At 48.5% G+C, this 16,897-nt stretch overlaps 1 protein-coding gene across 4 annotated transcripts; it reads left to right on the top strand.

Moving 5' to 3' along the window:
- The first annotated feature begins 2,493 nt into the window (after nucleotides 1-2,493).
- Nucleotides 2,494-12,721, top strand: ufsp1 (UFM1-specific peptidase 1). 4 transcript variants are annotated; one of them, XM_085977325.1, is made up of 3 exons: nucleotides 2,494-2,626; nucleotides 9,979-10,053; nucleotides 11,909-12,721. In XM_085977325.1, exon 3 carries the CDS (start codon nucleotides 11,938-11,940, stop codon nucleotides 12,586-12,588), a length of 651 nt encoding a protein of 216 aa, XP_085833451.1. In that variant the 5' UTR covers nucleotides 2,494-2,626; nucleotides 9,979-10,053; nucleotides 11,909-11,937; the 3' UTR covers nucleotides 12,589-12,721. The 4 variants fall into 4 exon arrangements, with proteins under 4 accessions (XP_085833451.1, XP_085833449.1, XP_085833450.1 ...); XM_085977323.1 differs by having other exon boundaries at nucleotides 9,974-10,053; XM_085977324.1 differs by lacking the exon at nucleotides 2,494-2,626 and adding an exon at nucleotides 2,673-2,834.
- The last annotated feature ends 4,176 nt before the right edge of the window (nucleotides 12,722-16,897 follow it).

Below are 16,897 nucleotides of genomic sequence, written 5' to 3'. Positions count from 1 at the left end.
ACAGCAAACAGTCCACAGAATCTATTTAAAGAGTCTCTACGAACTACAGCAAACAGAACTCATGACCAAAACTTCAACAAAGTCTCCCGAAATAAACAGGCTGATTTCTCCAGCACAGTGCAGTGAGTGGAGGATAGTTACATAATACGAATTCATGTGCGGAAAATCAATCCCAGTCACTTTCGGCGGTGCAGTCTCCAGGCGTGAATGACAGGAGTAATTACCCAATCATCTCCATTCTAGCCGTGAATAGTGGCGTCACTAAATGCGGCCTCAGGACACTAACACTCTGCACCATTAGTTGGCCGTGTTTGTGTTCGTGCCTGCAGTCTGCCTGCACTAATTTCTTTCACCGAATGGCTGAAAGGAGGAGATTCACTGGGTGCCTGAGAGCATGTTCGGCTGCCCTGTGGAGGCAGGGGCCTGGGATACTTGGGAATGTGCGTTAAGGAGAAGGGGCAGAATTACCTACAAACTGCAGAGAAATGGTCTTTGCCACGGAACCCCATGTATCATTGTGATTATCTTCTGGTTTTGCGAGCCCGAGGTGTACAAAATCTTAATCAGTCAATAAAAGTATATTTAAGTATATAAAATCTGCAGATGTTAAATAAAAGAAACATTTTTGTTCAATTTTACATTAAATTGCTGGATTTAAAAAAAAACTGGAAATCTGAAACGGAAATAGAAAATGATTGGAATGCACAGCAAGTCGGTCAGGGGGCAGCGAGGTTAGGATTACCAAAGCGGACCCTTAGTGTTTTGAGTAAAGGATGTTTCTTAATCCGAAGTGTTAACCTGTCTATTCCATTCTCAGATCCTGATGGACCTGCAATTCATTTTCAGCATCTTCTAAGCTTATATAATTTACATTTTATTAATCTTTCAAAGATATTCTGGCACTCGTCTCCCTCCTATTGGCTTGAGCATAGGAACAGGAGGAGGCCATTCAGCCACTCGAGCCTGTTCCGCCATTCAATGGCTGATCTGTATCCCAACTCCATTTACCTGCCTTGGCTCCATATCCCTTAATACCCTTGGCTAGCAAAAATCTGTCACTCACAGATTTAAAATGATTAATTGAGCTTGCATCTACACTTGATACGGGAGAGAGCGCCACACTTCCACCACCCTTTGTGCAAAGAAGTGTTTCCTAACTTGTCTACGCTGGCGGTAAGGGCCCCGGGTTCGATAACTGGCCTGTGCTGCGTTAACTGATCTCACCTGGCGAGGCAGTGTGTGGTGTAATTATCCTCAGCGCCTCAAGGCTAAGGAGGGGAAAAAAGAATCAGCTCCCGTCCTCTGGGCTTTCCCCCGCCAGCACCTCCATCTTGTCACCTGCCCCCCTCCTGTCAAAAGTCCCCCAAAGACCATTCTTATAGAATCTTACAGGACAGAAGGAAGACTTGCATCTATATACAGCACCTATCACGATCTTAGGATGTCCCAAAATCGCTTTACAGCCAATGAAGTACTTTTGAAGTGTATACGCTGTTGTGATCATAGAAGTTTACGGCACAGGAGGCCATTCGGCCCACCCTGTCCGTGCCGGCCGAAAAAGAGCTCTCCAATCTAATCCCACTTTCCAGCTCTTGGTCCGTAGCCGTGTAGGTCACGGCATTTCAAGTGCATAGCCAAGTACTTTTTAAATGCGATGAGGGTTTCTGCCTCGACCACCCTTTCAGGCAGCGAGTTCCTAAAATAAAGGAAACGCGGCAGCCAATTTGCGCACAGCAAGCTCCCAGAAACATCCATGTGATAATGACCCAGATAAGAGTGATGTTCGTTGAGGGATAAATTTCGGCCCCAGGGCACCGGGGAGAACTCCCCTGCGTTTCTTCGAAATAGTGCCCGTGGGATCTTTTACGTCCACCTGAGAGATGGCGGCTCGGATGGCGCGACGCTCCCTCGGCGCTGCCCCGGAGGGTGCAGCTTGAGCGCTGGATCTGTGTGCTGGGAGGCGAGGGTGAGGACAGGGGCAGGCGACGGGGGCTGGGTTGCCCTGCGGATGCTGGCTGCGCAGCGACGGCGTGTGTGCCCGCCGCCCAGGAAACGGCCGCCACCCCCCTCCCCTGGGCAGCAAGGAGCCACCATCTGGGCTGGGGGAGGGGGAGTCACGTGGGGGGGGGTGCTGGCCCGCATCCGGGTTCTGCTGGTCGCCGAGGGGGGCGGGGATAGAGAGAGGAGCAGTCACGTGGTGCGTCGCTCTCTCCTCTTGTGTTAAATCAATCAAATCAAAAAACAAATATAACTAAAAAAACCAGTAACTTTTAAAAAACTCAAATCAGAAATTAAATTAAAATTTGGTCATTTGGACCTATTATGCACTCCAGTCCCCGCGGCGCCCACCGGTCACGAAATTGTCTCTCGCTCTCTCGCTCTCTCTCTCCTTCGCATCCGGGTCCTGCCTGCCGGCCGGAAGGGGGGAGTCACGTGCCGTTATGGTCATCACGTGGTGTAGTGCTGGTTGGCATCCGGGTCCTGCTGGTCACCGAGGCGGTTGGAGGAGAGGAGGCACGTGGTAACCTTCCCCGTAACATCCGGGTCCTGCTGGTCACCAAGGTGTTGTGTTTGGAGTCACGTGGTGCGGTTCTCGCTGGCATCCGGGGCTTGCTCGTCGCCGAGGGTAAGAAGGGAGAGTCACGTGATGCGGTGCCCAGTCGCTGGCTGGCATCCGGGTCCTGCTGCTGACGGCCGGGGAGTCACGTGGTGCGGTTCTCGCTGGTATCCGGGACCTGCTGGTCACCAATGGGCGGGGCGAGGGTCTGGCAGCCATTTTGGGAATGGCAGAAGCGGCGGAGAGAGACAGCGACTCGCCGCTTGAGCTGAGTGAGGTAAGGCGCTCGATATGGGCGGCAGACCGATGCTCCGGCTAGGTTAGGCCCGGGCGGGTTAAAGCTGCCTCATGGAATGGTTACAGCACAGGAGGAGGCCATTCAGTCCGTGCCGGCTCGCTGCAAGAGCACTTCAGCCAGCCCCACTCCCCCGCCCTTTCCCCAGAGCCCTGCAATTGTTTTCCTGCAGCTATTTATCCAATTCTCTTTTGAAAGCCACGATTGAATCTGCCTCCACCACCCTCGCAGGCAGCGCATTCCAGATCCTAACCACTCGCTGCGTAAAAAAGTTTCTTCCTCCTGTCGCCTTTGGTTCTTCTGCCAATCACCTTAAATCTGTGTCCTCTGGTTCTCCAGCCTTCCGCCAATGGGAACAGTTTCTCTCTATCTACTCTGTTCAGACCCCTCATGATTTTGAACAGCTCTATCAAATCTCCTCTCAATCTTCTCTGCTCTAAGGAGAACAACCCCAGCTTCTCCAGTCTATCCACGTAACTGAAGTCCCTCATCCCTGGAACCATTCTTGTAAATCTTTTCTGCACCCTCTCTGAGGCCTTCACATCCTTCCTAAAGTGCGGTGCCCAGAATTGGACACAATACTCCAGTTGGGGCCGAACCAGTGTTTTATACAGGTTCATCATAACTTCCTTGCTTTTGTACTCTATGCCTCTATTTATGAAGCCCAGGTTCCCATAAGCCTTTTTAAGATTTGTGCACACATAACCCCAGGTCTCTCTGTTCATGCACTCTCTTCAGGATTATACCATTTAGTTTATATGTTCTCACATTTTGGTACAAAGAATGAATCACTTCACACTTTTCTGTTAAATTTCATCTGCCACGTGTCCGCCCATTTCACCAGCCTGTCAGTCTTCCTGAAGACTATCACTCGCCTCCTCACTGTTAACTATGCTTCCAAGTTTTGTCATCTGCAAATTTTGAAATTGTGCCCTGTACAACCATGTCCAAGTCATCATTAATATATATCATGAAAAGCAATGGTCCTAGAACCAACCGCTTGGTTAACACCACTGTATATCACAGAAACCCCACAGTGCGGATAGAGGCCATTTCGGCCCATCGAGCCCGCACCGACACATATCCCACCCGATCCCCGTAACCCCACGTATTTAATCCCCCTAACACTAAGGGTCAATTTATCATAGCCAATCAACCTAGCCCGCACATCTTTGGACTGTGGGAGGAAACCGGAGCACCCGGAGGAAACCCACGCAAACACGGGGAGAATGTGCAAACTCCACACAGACAGTCACCCGAGGCCGGATTTGAACCCGGGTCCCTGGCGCTGTGAGGCAACAGTGCTAACCACTATGCCACCGTATATGTTCCTCCAGTCTGGAAAAACAACCGTTCAGCGCTACTGTTTCCTGTCACTTAGCCAATTTTGTATCCATGCTGCCCTGCCACTGTCCCTTTTATTCCATGGGCTTCAACTTTGCTGGCGAGCCTATTATATGGTACTTTGTCAAACACCTTTTCGAAATCCACGTACACTACATCAACCGCATTACCCTCATGAACCTCATCAAAAAACTCGGAAGAAGTTGGTTAAACACGATTTGCCTTTAACAAATCCGTGCTGGCTTTCCTTAATTAGTCGACACCTATCTAAGTGACTTAATTTTGTTCCTGATTACTGTTTCTAAAAGCTTCCCCACTACTGAGGTTCAACTGACTGGCATGTAGTTGCTGTGCTTATCTTTACACCCTTTCTTGAACAATGGTGTAATATTGGCAATTCTCCAGTCCTGTGGTACCATCCCCGTATCTATGGAGGATTGGAATATTATGGCCAGTATCTCTGCGATTTTTGTCCTCAATTCCCTCAGGATGCATCCCATCTGCTTCTGGTGATTTATCTACTTTAAGTACAGCCAGCCTTTCGAATACCTCTATCAATTTTTATACTATCAACTGTCTCCACTACCTCCTCCGTCACTGTCTATAGTAGCATCCTCTTCCTTGAAGACAGATGCAATGTACCTCAACCATACCCTCTGCCTCCATGCATAGGTCACTTTTGGCCCCGAATTGGCCCCACCCCTCCTTTTACTATCCTTTTACTGTTTATATTCCTATAGAAGACTTTTATAAGCATATAAATAGTAACCGTTTATGTTGATTGCTGTTCTATTCTCATACCCTCTCTTTGCCCCTCTTTTCTTTTTCACTCCTCTGAAGCACGGTGGCATAGTGGTTAGCACTGTTGCCTCACAGCGCCAGGGACCCGGGTTCGAATCCAGCCTCGGGCGACTGTCTGTGTGGAGTTTGCACATTCTCCCCGTGTTTGCGTGGGTTTACTCCGGGTGCTCCGGTTTCCTCCCACAGTCCAAAGATGTGCGGGTTAGGTTGATTGGCTATGATAAATTGACCCTTAGTGTTAGGGGGATTAAATACGTGGGGTTACGGGGATAGGGTGGGATATGTGTTGGTGTAGGGGTTACGGGGATCGGGTGGGATATGTGTCGGTGCAGGCTCGATGGGCCGAAATGGCCTCTATCTGCACTCTGTGGTTTCTGTGATTTCTGTGATCTTTCTATATATAAAGCCTGATTCTCAGATGTATTTGCAACCTGACATCTGTCATACGTGCTCTTTTTCTGCTTCATATTGGCTATCTGTTTCGTCATCCAGGGAGCTCTGACTTTAGTTGCCCTACCTTTCCCCCTCACGGAAATGTACCTTGACTGTATCCGAATTATTTCCTCTTTAAAGGCAGCCCATTGTTCCACTACAGTTTTGCCTGCTAATCTTTGATTCCAGTTTACCCGGGCCAGATCTGTTCTCATCCCACTGAAATTGGCCTTCCCTCAGTTAAACATTCTTACTCTAGATTGCTCCTTGTCCTTTTCCATAGCTAATCTAAACCTTATGATACTATGATCACTGTTCCCTAAATGTTCACCGACTGATACTTGCTCTACTTGACCCACCTCATTCCCCAGAACCAGATCCAGCAATGCCTCCTTCCTCGTCTGGCCGGAAACGTACTGATCAAGAAAGTTCTTCTGAACACACTTCAGAAATTCTTGCCCTTCTCTGGCCTTTATTCCGTGTTTTAATCCCTCCAATCAGGTTTCTGCCCTTGCCACAGTACCGAAACAGCTCTCATCAAAGTCACAAATGACATCCTTTGTGACTGTGACAAAGGTAAACTATCCCTCCTCATCCTTCTTGACTTATCTGCAGCCTTACGACACGGTTGATCACTCCACCCTTCTCCAACGCCTCTCCACCGTCGTCCAGCTGGCTGGGACTGCACTCGCCTGGTTCCATTCTTATCTATCTAGTCGTAACCAGAGAATCACCTGCAACGGCTTCTCTTCCTGCTCCCACATCGTTACCTCTGGTGTCCCCCAAGGATCTATCCTTGGCCCCCTCCTATTTCTCATCTACATGTTGCCCCTTGGCAGTTTCCACATGTACGCTGACTACACCCAGCTCTACTGCATTACTACTTCTCTCGACCCCTCCACGGTGTCTGAATTGTCACATTGCTTGTCTCCAACATACAGTTCTGAATGAGCAAAAAATTTCTCCAATTAAGTATATTGCGATAACCGAAGCCATTGTTTTTGGTCCCTGCCACAAACTCCGTTCCCCAGCCACTGACTCCATCCCTCTCTCTAACATCTGTCTGAGGCTGAACCACACTGTTCGCAAACTTGGTGTCATATTTGACCCGGAAATGATCTTCCGGCCACATATCCGCAGCGTAACAAAGACTGCCTACTTCTACCTCCGTAACATCACCTGACTCTGCCCCTTGCCTCAGCTCATCCGCTGCTGAAACCCTCATCCATGCCTTTGTTACCTCTAGACTTGACTATTCCAACGCACTCCTGGCCGGCCTCCCACACTCCACCCTACGTAAACCTGAGGTCGTCCAAAACTCGGCTGCCCGTGTCCTAACTCGCACCAAGTCCCGTTCGCCCATCACCCCTGTGCTCGCTGACCTACATTGGCTCCTGGTTAAGCAGCGCCTCGATTTCAAAATTCTCATCCTTGTTTTCAAATCCCTCCATGGCCCTCGCCCCCTCCCTATCTCTGTAATCTCCTCCAGCCCCACAACCCCCCGAGATATCTGCGCTCCTCCAATTCTGCCCTCTTGAGGATCCCTGATTATAATCGCTCCACCATTGGCGACTGTGCCTTCTGTTGCCTGGGCCCTAAGCTCTGGAATTCCCTCCCTAAACCTCTCCGCCTCTCTACCTCTCTCTCCTCCTTTAAGACGCTCCTTAAAACCTACCTCTTTGACCAAGCTTTTGGTCACCTGCCCTAATTCACCCTTATATGAATCGGCGTCAAATATTTTGTCTTAAAATACTCCGGTGCAGTGCCTTGGGACGTTTTAATACGTTAAAGGCGCGATATAAATACAAGTTGTTGTTAAATATTGCCTCAGATTGTTCCCACCGCCAGTGCATTGCCCTTGTGTTACGCAGCTCTCTCCAGGCACAATCTGTTTGTAAAATCTATCGTCGTACCTCATGTGGACGTGAAAAGTTCACATGTTTGGTCCTGTCACAAGTTCAGTAAAATATCTCATTCACACTGCGCCTAGTTACAATGTAGTTATCTACCCCAGCCCTCCCAGATCTCTGCGCTCCTCCAATTCTAGCCTCTTGTTCATCCTCCACTTCCTTCTCCCCACCATTGGCGGCCGTGCCTTCAGCCACCTGGGCCCTAAGCTCTGGAGTTCCCTCCCTAAACCTCTCCGCCTCTCTACCTTTCTGACCAAGCTTTTAGTGACCTGTCCTAATAGCCCCTTCTTTAACTCTGTGCCAATTTTTGCCTGATGACGCCCCTGTGAAGCGCCTTGGGTCGTTTCACTACATTCAAGCCGCTATATAAATGCAAGTTGTTGGTTAGTGATCAGTAATGCTGCGTTTTGGTAATTGAAGATTTATCTTAATTACACTGAGATTGGGCGCGAAGGCTTGCTGTCCTTGTTTTTGAAGTGTCGATAGTAGCCATGGTGTGGAGATGCCGGTGTTGGACTGGGGTGGACAAGTGTAAGAAGTCACAACACCAGGTTATAGTCCAACAGCTTTATTTGAAATCACAAGCTTTCAGAGCGCTGCTCCTTCGTCAGACTTCACCTGACGAAGGAGCAGCGCTCCGAAAGCTTGTGATTTCAAATAAAGCTGTTGGACTATAACCTGGTGTTGTGTGACTTCTTACACTTGTTTTTGAAGGAGTGCTTTCTGCCTATTTTATATAGGGGATGTCACGGTGGGCCTACTCCCACTGAAAGCCTGGAGGGTTTATTTTATTAAATATCTCCTGGAGAAGGCGAGTTAGAGATGGAGTTGGCAGATGAGCTATCTGTGGCTCAGTGGGCAGCACTCTCGCCTCTGAGTCAGTAGGTTGTGGGTTCAAGTTCCACTCCAGAGACTTGAGCACAAACCTCTAGGCCGACACTCCCAGTGCAGTGCTGAGGGAGGTGCCGTCTTTCGGAGGAGACGTTCAACAGAGGCCCTGTCTGCCCCCCTCAGTTGGGCGTAAAAGATTCCCTGGCGCTATTTTGAAGACGACCAGGGAAGTTCTCCCTGGTGTCATGGCCAATATTTATCCCTCAATCGATTTCATTAATACCGGTAATTTATTTCATTGCTGTTTGTGGGAGCTTGCTGTGTGCAATTTGGCTGCTGCATTTCCCACATTACAACCGTGACTACACTTCAAAAAATACTTCATTGACTGACTGTAAAGCGCTTTGGGACGTCCGGTGGTCGTGAAAGGCACTATATAAATGCAAGTCTTTCTTTTGTTTTGAGGCTGCTTTCACAAGTTAACAGTCCCTACCCGAACAGCTTGAAATGGCTCTTCTCATTGGCTTGAAGAGTTCAGATTTCCCCAGTGTTTCCTCATCACACAATCTAGGGATTTGCCTCACTGCCTCCCTGGAGGGTTCGCTGCCCCAGATTCGGAGCATTTACCAAAAAAGGAAGAAGGCCCTTCCTGCTCTGCAGCCTTACTGGATGCCCTCGCAGGCGTCCTTGAGCTGCTGCGTCACCAGGCACCTGCATTGGGCTCCGCACCGACTATCCAATCCTGGATACTGAGCAGGATCTGTGTGCACATTGAGCTGATACTCGCTCAGAGAATCATTAGTGGCTCCCGATCGGTAAGTGGAAATTCTACCTTGCGTTCTTCTTTGCCAGGACAGTGCAATAGTACTTTATCCTGTCTTTTCGCTAGCATTACAATGACTCATAATGAGAGCAGCATGAATTTTTATTAACTGCGCACACTTGAACTGTGGAGAAACAGCCAGCGGTCTATTTATAGATTGTGTGCTTCCAAACCGTGGGCTCTTCAGCCTTGAAAGGAGGTCATTTATAAGCTGAATTTAAATACAGAATGTCACTCCGATTAGGTAGGAGCCGTTACTATACGACACTCCGATAAGGCATCGATTCACTCCATCCCTGACCGGCTGCCATTGAAGTGAGGGGCAACCTTGTCGTTTTTGAGTTGTGTAACACCAGGGTTGGTGCACTGTTCACTGGTGGTGGGGACACTTTGAGGGCATGAATTAAGAATGTCGCCTAAGACGGCGTTGCCCAGTAGAAATCGCTGACTTGCCCCGGCTGTGGCGACACCAGCGCAGCCACATGCGCTAATTTTAGTGGAAACCGCCGTATACACACTCGCACAATACAGGTAAACGCGCTTCACTTAAAACATCCTAACACCACGCAGTAACCAAGGAAGTAAAGCACTCGCAATGATCAAAACACACACTCGCACTCTGACTTTCCTCCATTTTACCAGCAAATGCACAAAAAGGTTAAAGTTCACACGCTGTGCGAATGCGTATTGAGATCACATGACCAGTAACGGTGTCTGTTAATCTTTATTTACTAATCGAATACAATTAGCCACACATCTTAATTACCCATATGTGGCTAATGTATTGGACGACAGTGACTTATTAACAAGTGTAACTTTCTACAGCCTATTGGTTATCAGTAAGCTAGATATTTACCGCGTTGATTCTCCTATTCTCAATCGCCAAAGTGTTGCAGTGTGTTCTTAAACGTTCGTCATTTGCAGTGTGCACTTTTTTTTTTTTTCCTTTTTAATATTCCATGAATCCTGTCCTGGCGCAGATCAGAGGCCCTATGGCTCCCAGCGTAGTAATCCGGAACACATGCCGCTCCCACCAGCATCCAAGTTACAACAAGTAAATGTAAGTAAATATATTGTATGAACTATTTGGTTGTTGACGGGAGATGATGAGTGGTGTGGGGAGAGGTAGAGTAGGACCTCTAGTCTCTGCATCCTGGCAGGTGTCCCCGTGTCATGCAAGCTGCCCGGGAGTGTTGCAAATTCGAAAATGCTGAATAGGGCAAAGCTCCCTGCTGCACTTTCGGGTGGTGATTTATAACCTTTTATTCCCCGGTATAGCCATCGATAGTTTCTGTAGCTTCTCCACGTACGTCAGGCGCCTATATCAAGCTATGAATTTGTTTTCCTTTCTCTGCACCCTCTCCTGTCTCCATTGTAGTATGGTGGCCAGAATTGTACACTGCGGTCTAGGTGGGGCTGAACCAATACTTTCTACACACTCACTTCCTTGGATGTGTACTCTATCCCTCTAACCATACAGTTCCTGTTTGCTGTCTTTACTGCTGCCATGCACTATGCTGATGGTTACAGCAAACTGTTCTTGAGTTAAGAACATAAGAAATAGGAGCAGGAGTCGGCCATACGGCCCCTCGAGCCTGCTCTGCCATTCAATAAGGTCACGGCTGATCTTCTACCTCAACTCCACTTTCCCGCCCGATCCCCATATCCCTGGATTCCCTTAGTGCCCAAAAATCTATCGATCTCTGTCTTGAATATTCTCAACGACTGAGCCTCCACTGCCCTCTGGGGTAGAGAATTCCAAAGATTCACCACCCTCCGTGAAGAAATTCCTCCTCCATCTCCATAAAATGGAGAGGAAATGGCCGACCCCTTATCCTGAGACTCTGCCCCCTAGTTCTAGACACTCCAGCCAGGGGAAACAACCTCTCGGCATCTACCCTGTCAATCCCCCTTGGAATGAGATGAGTTAACCCAGATCTTTCTCCTGTGTTAAGTCCTGTAGACTAATATTATTCCCGCTGCTTATTCCTCTTCCCTAAACTGAGGACATGACATAACAGGAGCTTGATTGAGGGCTTCTTATGAATCAGAAGCCTTTTGCAATTTACAGCAACAGCTTGTATTTATATAGCACCTTTAATGCAGTAAAATGTTCCAAGGTGCTTCACGGGAGTATTTTAAGACAAAAATTTGACACCGAGCCACATAAGCAGAAATTAGGGCAGATGACCAAAAACTTGGTCAAAGAGGTTTTAAGAAGCGCCCGAGAGAGAGAGTGTGTGTTCAGGGCCCAGACAACAGAAGGCACGGCCGCCAATGGTTGAGTGATTATAATCAGGGATGCTCAAGAGGGCAGTATCAGCGGAGTGCAGATATCTTTTGGGGGGGGGGGTGGCTGCGGGTGGGGTGGGTTTGTGGGGCTGAAGGAGATTCCAGAGATAGGAAGGGGCGATGCCATGGAGGGATTTGAAAACGAGGATGATCATTTTGAAATCGAGGCGTTGATGGACCGGGAGCCAGTGTAGGTCAGCGAGCACAGGGGTGATGGGCGAAAGGGACTTGGTGCGAGTTAGGACGCGGGCAGCCGAGTTTAGGATGAGCTCAAGTTTACGTAGAGTGGAATGTGGGAGGCCAGCCAGGAGTGCGTTGGGATAGTCAAGTCTAGAGGTAACAAAGGCATGGATGAGGGTTTCAGCAGCGGATGAGCTGAGGCAAGGGTGGAGACGGGCGATGTTACGGAGGTGGAAATAGGCGGTCTTAGTTATGCTGCGGGTATGTGGTCGGAAGCTCATTTCCGGGTCAAATACGACACCAAGGTTGCGAATGTATATATGTGGAATTCTAGTGTAACTACTTCAGATTATAAATGACATTTAATGCTGTTGTAGTTCACAACCATGCGCATTTGTATTGTTGCTGATTATTAATAAAATGTGTGGATTTTTCCTCTTAAGTCAAGCTGCTCGAGGACCAAGCACGAGGCATGGAATTGGTGAAGAACATTCATTCTGGCCTCCCTCTCCCTGAGCCGGAGTCTGAGATCCAGCACCTGTCTCTGATCCGGGGGGATTACCTCTATTACCATTACCGCTGCGATGGCACGGATGACTGCGGCTGGGGCTGCGGGTACCGGACGATGCAGACCCTCTCCTCCTGGATTATCTTGCAACAGACTAATATAAAGAAGCACAGAGTGCCCGTGTTGAAAGAGGTGCAAGAGGCCCTGGTGGAAATGGAAGACAAGCCCCCGAATTTCGTCAACTCCAAGACCTGGATCGGCTCCTTCGAGATCGCCTTGTGCATCGACAAGTTCTACGATGTCCCGTGCAAACTCGTCCACGTGCGTCGGGGGGGTGAGCTCTTGCAAAAAGCCGAAGAGCTCTACTTGCACTTCGACACTTTGGGGTCCCCGGTCATGATGGGCGGGGACAATGACAGCGCGTCAAAGGGGATTTTGGGAATGTGCACGGGGTCGGAGAACCACTACCTGCTCGTTCTGGATCCCCATTATTCTGGGAAGACCCTGGACAAGGAATATGCTCAAAGAAAAGGCTGGGTCGCCTGGAAGAGACTGGATTTGTTTGACCAGAATTCGTTCTATAACTTCTGCCTCCCTCAGTGCAAAGGTGTGTAACTCGTCCGACGTCACTGGAGCACGCATTAACTGTAGACCGAAATGTCGCTTTTGTGCCGTAATGTATTTATAGAGCAACTTATGAAAAGTGGATGGAAATGAAGCTCCTATTAAACGAATCTTAGTAAAACGAGCACAACCTGTGAGGTTATTGTAAGATGGCTCCACCATCCTTGCGATGAGAGTGGACGTGCTTGGGGACAGAGGACTCCTTTTACCTTCCTGAGTAAAAAGGTGAATGCGGAGGAGGGTCCAAGGGATGTCCCGTTGCAGATATACTCGGCTGCCGGCACAGTCACTGTACACTTATAAAATTCTGACAGGACTGGACAGACTCGATGCAGGAAGGATGTTCCCGATGGTCGGGGAGTCCAGAACCAGGAGTCACAGTCTAAGGATAAGGAGTAAGCCATTTAGGACTGAGATGAGGAGGAATTTCTTCACCCAGAGAGTGGTGAACCTGTGGAATTCTCTACCACAGAAGGCAGTAGAGGCCAATTCATTAAATATATTCAAGAAGGAGTTGGATATATTTCTTAAGGTTATGGGGAGAAAGCAGGGACAGGGTACTGAATTTGGATGATCAGCCATATCTCATTGAATGGCGGAGCAGGCTCAAGGGGCCGAATGGCCTACTCCTGCTCCTATCTTCTATGTTTCTATGTTACACGACCAACACAGTTTCTCATGTAGCGCCGGTGATGCGGTAAAACATCAACAAAGGAGATTCACAACTGAAGGGGCGATGAGCACTGAACAGGAGTTGGAGTGAGAGTTAGAGGAGTGAAGCTGGCGGCGCGATGGAAGAGGTGCGCTCTGAGGCTTTGTAAGTTAGCCAGTTGGGAGGGATGCAGTCGACCATTTTGCCCCTCGAGCCTGTTCTGCCATTTGATGAGATCATGGCTGATCTGCGACCTAACTCCATATGCCCGACTTTGCCCTGTATCCATTAATACCTTTGGTTAACAAAAATCTTATCAATCTCCTATTTAAAATTTAAAATTGATCCAGCATCAATTGCCGTTTGCGGAAGAGAGTTCCAAACTTCTCCCACCCTTTGCGTGTAGAAGTGTTTCCCAACTTCACTCCTGAAAGGTCTGGCTGTAATTTATAGACTATGCCACCCCCCCCCAGTCTTTAACTAGGAGGGGAACTTGAAGGTGCTGAATGTTCCCACGAGCATGCGGTGTGCTGCAGGAGAGCCTGGAAGTCTATATTGAGCCACCTGCACTTACAATGTGTCAGTCTGGCTGAACTTTAAATGCCTGGTGCGATCGCTGCTAAGGGTGAGAGAAAAGTTTGAAGGGAAAGAACGAACTCGCATTTTTATGGTGTCTTCGATCGATGGCCTCTGAGCACCGCAAAGCGCTTCACGGTCAATGCGTTACTTTTGAAATATAATCAGCGTTGTGTAGACGCACATAGCAGCTGATTTGCATACAGCAAGGACCGTTGCGATAAGTGACCAATTAATCCGTTTCAGTGATGCTGGTTGAGTGATAAATCGCAAGGACACCGGGAGAACTCTACGTTCTTCAAATAACGCCATGGATTCTTTTATATCCACCTGCAGATGTTTAATGTCTCGTCCGAAAGCCAGGCCCCCCCCCCCGGCAATGTAGCACTCCCTCAGTACTGCACTGAAGTGCCCGTCTCCATTACATAAGAAATAGGAGCAGGAGTCGGCCATTCGGCCCCTCGCGCCTGCTCCACCATTCAATAAGATCATGGCTGATCTTCTACCTCATCTCCACTTTCCTGCACTATCCCCCATCCCTTGATTCCCTTAATATTCAAAAATCTATCGAGATCTGTCTTGAACATACTCAGCGACTGAGCCTCCACAGCCCTCTGGGGTAGAGAATTCCAAAGATTCACCACCCTCTGAGTGAAGAAATTTCTCCTCATCTCACTCCTAAATGGCCGACCCCTTATTCTGAGACTGTGACCCCTGGTTCTAGACTCCCCAGCCAGGGGAAACATCCTCCCTGCATCTACCCTGTCAAGCCCTGTAAGAATTTTATGTTTCAATGAGATCACCTTTCATTCTTCTAAACCCTACAGAATATAGGCCGAGTCTACTCAATCTCTCCTCATAGGACAATCCCCCCATCCCAGGACCCAGTCTGCTTTCCTAATTGCTTGCTGTTCCTGCATGTTAACTTTGTGATTCTTGTACAAGGACACCCAGGTCCCTCTGAACACCAACATTTCCCAATCTCTCACCATTTAAAAAAAATACTCTGCTTTTCTATTTTTCCTACCAAAATGGATAACTTCACATTTCTCCACATTATATTCCATTTGCCATGTTCTTGCCCACTCACTTAGCCTGTCTATATCCCCTTGAAGCCTCCTTGCATCCTCCTCACAACTTACATTCCCACCAAGCAGCAAACTTGGATATATTACATTTGGTCCCCTCATCCAAATCATTGATATAGATTGTGAATAGCTGAGGCCCAAGCACTGATCCTTGTGGTACTCCACTAGTTACAGCCTGCCAACCTGAAAATGACCTGTTTATTCCTACTCTCTTGTTTTCTGTCCATTAACCAATCCTCAATCCATGCTAGTATATTACCCCCAATCCCATGATCCCTAGTTTTGTTTAATAACCTCTTGTGTGGCACCTTATCGAATGCCTTCTGAAAATCTAAATACACCACATCCACTGGTTCCCCCTTATCTGTTCTGCTAGTTACAACCTCAAAAAACTCTTAACAGATCTGTCAAACACGATTTCCCTTTCATATTACGTGGGCCTCCTGACTGTTGAGAGTACTGCCAACTTAGGAGGAGTGTTCGAGTGCAGGGCCGTAGTGGCTGAAGGCTCTGCCAATAGCACTGCCTTAAGGACAGAGCAGGAACATTCACAGCTTCTGATTTCAGGATCGTACCTTGCTGTTCACTGTGGCGTTTTAAAACGCAGAACTGTGCCGTTCTGGCCACTCAAACATGCTGGTTAATGACCCGACACTAGAGTCCAGATTTTTGTACTTGCTGGTGGTCTCCAGCTCCAGCATTTCATGGTGGGTATCACTCGGTGAGGGAGCCTCGATTTAAATTGGAAGCTCTGCGAATCCAATCAAATGGCAGACTGATCCAGGCAGACCCGCGCTGCTTTAGAACTGACCAGTACAATGTCCATGACTGGGCGAGGTTCTGTACCAAACTTAGACCCAAGAAGTTGTTGTTTGTGTTCTTGGGGTGGGGGGGGCGGGCACGCTAGCGAGACCCTCCCTCGTCGCCCTGAGATGGTGGTGGGCATCCGTCTTGGACATCGGCAGCCATTATGGTGACGGGTGCTTCCATGATTGGCGTTCGGTGAGGAGTTCCAGGATACTGACCCAGCAACAAAGAGAGAGACGGTGTTTGGTATCTGAGTCAGGATGGTGTGTGACTAGGAAGGGGACCTTGAGGTGCTGGATGTTCCTGCGAGCTTGCTTTGTGTTGCAGGAGAGCCTGGAAGTCCATATCGAGCCACCTTGTCTCAACGGACTTTTAAATGCCTGGTTTATATCACTGCTAATCCTGTGCTGCAGTGCGTATAACTCTTTGGGTCAAAAAAAATGTACTGCTCTGGGCAGATTGTTGTGACAGGCTGCTTTGCAGGCAAGTGACAGAGAGTCCCCCCCCCTTTATCACACAATCTAAGTCAATATAAATTAAAGACAGGAGTGAATCATTCCTTTTTAACTTTTACATACTGAGATATGGACGAGCCGTGCGGTGCTAGAAGGGAGGACATTATTCCCTTTCTTTAATCAGGTGTGTGTTGTATGCTTACAGAAACTGACGCTGAGCTACCGACAGATGACAGTACCAGACAGGAGTGCAACATTACTCCTTGCCTGCTCCCTGCAGCACAGACACAGGAGCTGACAGGCACACTGTATAGTACCAAATAGAGGTGGTTAAAGAAAGAAGTCAGACAGACTTGCATTTATATAGCGCCTTTCACAACCACGGGACGTCCCAAAGCACTTTACAACCAATGAAGTACTTTTTGAAGCGCAGTCACTGTTGTAACGTGGGAGACGCGGCAGCCAATTTGCGCACAGCAAGCTCCCACACAGCAATGTCGTAATTTTCAATTTCAATTTTATTTGTCACGTAACCAAATACAACAAGTGAAATCCAGTCAGTGAAATGCTTTTTTCTTGACGAGCCGAGAGCACCAAGCAGCAAGGACACTGAGCTGCCTGGTACGCACGGAGCCCGCAAGGACGGCAGCCATCTTCATCGGCGCCATCGCAATAGGGTCCGCTCGCGCCTCGCTCCGCCTTTCCTGCACTCCTGCCTGACA

The sequence above is a fragment of the Somniosus microcephalus genome, unplaced genomic scaffold (assembly GCF_052327205.1).
Source record: "Somniosus microcephalus isolate GS21.2 unplaced genomic scaffold, FLI_Smic_1.0 unresolved_chr4, whole genome shotgun sequence".
NCBI lineage: Eukaryota > Metazoa > Chordata > Chondrichthyes > Squaliformes > Somniosidae > Somniosus > Somniosus microcephalus.
Note: the sequence above shows the minus strand (reverse complement) of the source record. Positions and strands in the feature narration are given on the sequence as shown.